General features: G+C 39.3%; 1 protein-coding gene across 1 annotated transcript; it reads left to right on the forward strand.

Moving 5' to 3' along the window:
• The first annotated feature begins 2,499 nt into the window (after positions 1 to 2,499).
• On the forward strand, positions 2,500 to 3,114 carry LOC136830406 (zinc finger BED domain-containing protein 5-like). Its single transcript, XM_067089941.1, has one exon. The coding sequence runs from the start codon at positions 2,500 to 2,502 to the stop codon at positions 3,112 to 3,114; it is 615 nt and encodes a 204-aa protein (XP_066946042.1).
• Positions 3,115 to 6,023: the final 2,909 nt, after the last annotated feature.

Here is a 6,023-nt window from a genome sequence, read left to right on the forward strand (position 1 = left end):
ATATATATATATATATATATATATATATATATATATATATATATATATATATATATATATATATATATATATATATATATATATATATATATATATATATATATATATATATATATATATATATATATATATATATATATATATATATATATATATATATATATATATATATAGTCATATATATATATATACAGCTGTGAGGTGTGAGGGATGGCTCTAAACTATGCCTTAGGAAATGACAGTTGACTAAAATGGGGGGCCACGCTCCAGTGATCAGAAAGGGTTGTTTAGTGAATATAACTCAAAATATCAATAAAGTAAGGGTTTAAGGTAAATTTAGATTGTCCACTTAAAACATATATTTCACTAAAATATCAGAAGATGAAATATTTGCAGAAGCTATCAATAGAGCTCCGTGGCTCTATCCAAAATTACTGTACTAAAATATTTGATAATCAGTAAGGAAGAGTGCAACACAAATGCAAGTGATATAACTGTGCATTTGTAGGCTACTCTACTTCATAAATATGGGATAGAATCCTTAGATAGTATAAGTTGGGGTACTGCAAGCAAGACAAGGTTCACACTGGGGATCCGGTTATCTTGACCAGATATGGCACCTGCAGTTTGTAGGAAGATGGCACAGTTGACCTACAGCTAATTTCACACAACAGGTACTCACAACATGGATCTGCAAAGCAGGGGATGTTGTAATATATGAAGGAATTTCAAGTGACAAATAACTTTGAATATGTAACCAAAATAACAAAACACTGATTCTTTGACACTGGTAATAATAACTCACTGCAAGTTAACACTACAATTGAAGCAAATGCAAGACTAACACTGGTATTCCAATATTAATAAATCAAACAACACTGTCAAAATCACACAAATCTCAGAGGGAGAATTCGAAGGGGTATGGATATGAGAACAGGAGAGTAGGTGGAAAATGCAGGTAAGAGGTAAAATGGTGAGGCCGGACAAACAACTTGGAATCACATCACCTTAGTCTGTGGACAAGACTTGAGTAATCAGAGCCAGTTTCCCTTAGTAGGAGCATCAATGGAAGCTGCATTGTGTACAGTCCCCCACCATAGATGAATCAGATGAAGGCAGAGGGGAGCTGCTGGGCTACAGAGTCATCAGTGCACTCAAAGGGCAAGGCAGTTAGTTAGGACCACCTTCAGAGTGACAGCATCAGAGAGACGTCTAGTGGGGACTCGATCGGAGTCCCTATCCAACAGGATTCCCGACAGGAAGAGTCCCTTCAGAGCCCATATTTATACTGCAATTGGTGCCGATGGTGGTCGTGTTTTGACAGTCCCATCTTAAAGGGGTCATCTATTGCCCTCTTCTCAGGGCACGTGGATAATCCTGGCAGGTATCTGGAAAGGTTTTTGAAAGCCAGCCAGTAGAAGGTTCGAGGGAAAGAGGTAACAATAGTGAGATATTTAGATTTCAGAGGCGGGGCTGAGTGGGAGGAGACTCAGTTGTGGGACAGGTCAAGGAAATGACCCACAATGGCATGGCAGGTAGCTGATTGGAGGGGGAATTTCCTCAGATGGCTCTTGTGGCAAATTGACTAGGGGACTGTCTAACAATATCAGAAAGGTGTGAAGTCTCAAAGGGTTCCCTTTAATGTGCAAAAGGGCTGCTAACTTTCCTGTGAAGCAAGGATTACTAGGTTGGGGTAATTGCTGTTAATTATTTTGGGTATGGTCATAAATTTACTTCTCATTTGACACCTGGGGCATCTAGTATTTCTTTTACTTCACATTATGTTATATTGAACTATCAAGACGGGAAAAGCCAAAAGTAAACGGTCAAAAGGACATTTGTAACACCTCCCAACAAAGGAAGATGTTCCACGCCCCTTTCAGCCATGAATGTCTAGAACAGTGGTTCCCAACCGGTGTGCCACGCAGCACCAAGGGGTGCCATGAGATCTTTTAAGGGTGCTGCCAAAATTCCAGGGAAAAATTGCAAAATTGCACTAATGTCACTCTGTCTTGGCGGGAGAGGGGGAGGAAGGGAGGGGACTACCGAGATAGCAGAGGGTCCTTCTCCACCCCACTGATGGTGCACCATCGATGGTAGGGAAGTACAAAGGCTTCATCACCAGAGCATTGAAAGAACATCTATCTATAATTACAACTCACTGCTTCCTACACAGAGAGGCATTAGTAGCCAAGACATGTGGAGAAGAGTTGACTGAGGTTTTAAGCCAGGCTGTCAAGATGGTTAATTTCATCAGATCCAGGCCACTGGAAAAAAGACTTTTTCAAAAGATGTGTCAAGAAATGGGTGCAGCTCATAAGGTGGTTATCAAGAGGTCGTGTACTGAACTGCGTTCTTGAACTCAAAGAAGAATTAAAAGCCTTTTTCCGAGAGGAGAGACATGATATATTCATAAAGCTGCTTGAAAATCATACTTGGTGTTTGAAGCTGTCATATTTGGCAGACATTTTCATGAAGCTGAATGAACTAAATCTCTCAATGCAGGAGAGACTTGAAGGAGTTGCAACATCAGTTAACAAGATGAAAGGTTTCCAGAGAAAGCTGAAATCATGGAAGTCGGCTGTTCAGAAAGACGATGTGCCAAACTTCCCTTCTCTTCAACAACCAGGATATAACGGTCTTGGAACTGTAAAAAATCTGATTCTTAATCACTTAGAACAGCTGAGAGAAGCAGTTGGTAAGTATTTTCCATCGCTTTCTACAGAGAAACGCGATTGGATTGTATCACCCTTCAAACTGGCTGACATGGCTGAAGAGCTGGACTTCACAGCAATAGAACGTGACAAATTTCTTGATATGTCTGCTGATTCAACACTGAAAGTCAAATTTGAGAAGAGTGATGTAACACTGGCAGCTTTTTGGCATGGAACATTGTGGGAATATCCTAATCTGGCTAAGAAAGCTATTTCTCTACTTTTGCCCTTCTCCACATCGTATCTGTGCGAGCAGGCATTTTCTGCCATGGCTACAATAAAATCGAAACAAAGAAATAGGTTTCTTTCACTTGAGGACGATATGCGGGTTGCATTATCAATGATAAGACCTGATATCAAGAGTTTGTGTCCCAAGCATCAATCACAAGTTTCACACTGAGTATACATGCATGGTTCACTGTGGTCTATTTGTGTGTTTGTCTTGTATCATAAACACTGTAAGTACTTGAATACATTGTGCAACTACTGTAAAACTTGTTACAGTTACATATTTGTATCATAATACTATTTTTTATTATAGCAGGAACAGTTGTAAAGAGTATTTTCATACCATCTAGGATTCTAGGTATAAGGTGTTGTTGCATGCAAACTGTCGAAATGAAAAAAATATAATAAAAAAACTACGGAGATTTTAAATATATATTTCCTTATAAGAGTGCCGGGAACTTGAAAGGCTTGCCAAGGGTGCCTGAAACCAGAAAAGGTTGGGAACCACTGGTCTAGAAGCTTTTTAATTGTTGATAGACAGGACTCCCTCTCTCATCTAATACGTCTCAAGTGTCTTAAACTAAAATCATGTCTGTAAAAAATTTACTCTAGACAATTCAAACTGTGGGCCAGAAAACTGTGACTTATAGCAAACACAAATCATGAAACGCAAAGTAATAAATTCATTTTACATCTCAACTTTAATTCATACTTGCCCCCTACAAACTACATCTCAGCTAAGTAAATCATAACATACAAATCCATTCACTAATGATACATGGATTGTGGCTGATTTGGTCAGATGACCTTTGTCTGATATTTCACAACATACGTCTGCTAACCCATACACAAGGTGGTGCAACTAGTAACAGTGCAAAAGGAGAGAAAGCAAACAATAGGTAGTGGTACACGAAAAGGGATTTTAGCTAAGATAGCTTTTGGCAAACTTGGGGAATAAATTATAAGTCACAAAATTTAACTAGTAGGGAATAGCTTAGTTGCCGTCTCTGGAGTAGGTACAAAGTACTCAGTTTGTCTTGCCATACGTAGGTGTGTTATCAGAACGCAGTGGCACTCACAGTGGGAAAGCAAGCCCCACAGGACTCCAACAGTAGGTTCAACAAAGCTTCGATTGGCACCCAAAAGGTACATGAGAGGTTTTCGAAAGAATGGAGTTGTTCCTAAGAACGGAGGTGATACCTCTCCAAAGTGTGTAATGTGATGGCACAATCAATGTATGTAAGAGGTTCTCAAAAGAAAAGAGTTGTGTTCTTAAGAACAGAGGTGGCACTCCTCCAAAGTGCGTACCGTGGTGGCACACAATGTGTGTAAGAGGTTCTCGAAAGAACGGAGTTGGTACTCGCAAGTGCATAGGCAGGTGCGTCCTGAAGGGCTGTTGGTACTCGCAAGTGCATAGGCAGGTGCGTCCTGAAGGATGTTAGCAATGTTAAAAAGAACAACTCAACAAGTTAACAAGCGAATAGTTTCTCTAACCGATGAACTCTCTGCAAATGCATGAGTTGTCACTTAAAGGGGAGTCTCACAAGACTCAGCAAAACACTTCACACAATGTGTGTCAGTTCCAGCAGCAATGTCTCAGCTGTTGAGGGCGTGCAGATGGCATGCAGGTTGGCTAGTTATCTAAAGAGTTTGTACACATATCAATCACTTTGGCTAGTGTAAAGCAATGGTTCGTAAATGTTCACTGGTATATGCACAAATCAAAAGATATAGATAAATTCACACTGCTCTTGTAAGGTAGGGATTATGGATTTTTAGTCTCACAACATTAGTAAAGAAAATCCAGAATTTCTTAATTCCAAACAAAACGAGTGTCCCTTTAGTTGGAACTCTAGCGAGCAAAAATTAAAGAAAAAATGAAAGAATGGAAGACTTTCTGTTGAGATTATAGTGAACTGTCAAAGTTACTGACTGTCGAGTCAATCAATCTGCGAAGGCTAAGTCAACAATAGGGGACAATGAACTCTCAGCTTGACGTTTGGCCACACTTCGAAAACAAGACTTCAGACTCTACTATGATTACTCAAATGCTTGTGGCCATATGAAACATTGAAGGATTTTCGTATTTACGTTAACTTGGATGATTTTCACTGCAGTTTTCGAAATAAGCAATTATAAGAATATTGCTTATATATGAAAAGGTGATTTGATTACACTGGCGAAATGAATGGGTGAGTAAGTTTCTCGTAATATCTCGGAAGGTTGTCGAGTTGCCGGAAGGGGTTGCCAGAAAGGATTTTCTTATCGAGGAGGTTTATGAAATTTTTCAATGGGAATGTGCACTTTCTCAGCTTGTTAAATCACCAACACTCGTATCACTGCACTTAGTAAACACTTAGTAAAACGAAAACAGCTGAGACCCACAGTCTCGTAAATACCACTTGCACTCACACTCTGTAAAGCTACAGTTAAGCAGTTGATCTCAAGGCTATGGAGTGAACAGGAGAACAGCCTTGCATGAGGCGTGGATTTTAAACACTCGTGAATTGCAAATTAAAGTTTAAAAACATGAAATACAAAGAAAAACTTACGTACTTGATGTGTGCTGTAGTCAGCGGATGCCAAACATAGGTTTTAACATTGAAGTGTGTGGAACCGTAAGGGAAACTCAGATTACCCAGTTGTAACTGTTCTGCTAGTTGGCTGAGTTGTAAGGTGTTATAAATATCTATTGAAAGTTGATATTGCTGCTTGCACCCAGGTTTTAAGGATCCTGGCAAGGTCGCCACTGTCATGGGCACAGCCGTGGGATCTGAGGGATGGCTCTAAACTATGCTTTGGAAACGACAACTGACTAAAGGGGGGGGGTTACATTCCAGTGATCAGAAAGGGTTGGTTAGTGAATATAACTAAAAATATCAACAAAGCAAGGATTTAAGGTAAACTTAGATTGTCTGCTCAAAACATATAATTCACTAAAATATCAGAAGATGAAATATTTGCAAGAGCTTCAATAGAGCTCCATGGCACTATCCAAAATTACTGTACCAAAATGACAATCAATAAGGAAGAGTACCTTCTTAGGTTACCACACTTCATAAGTATGGGAAAGAATCCTTA

This window comes from Macrobrachium rosenbergii, chromosome 46 (assembly GCF_040412425.1).
Source record: "Macrobrachium rosenbergii isolate ZJJX-2024 chromosome 46, ASM4041242v1, whole genome shotgun sequence".
NCBI classification, from domain to species: Eukaryota; Metazoa; Arthropoda; class Malacostraca; order Decapoda; family Palaemonidae; genus Macrobrachium; species Macrobrachium rosenbergii.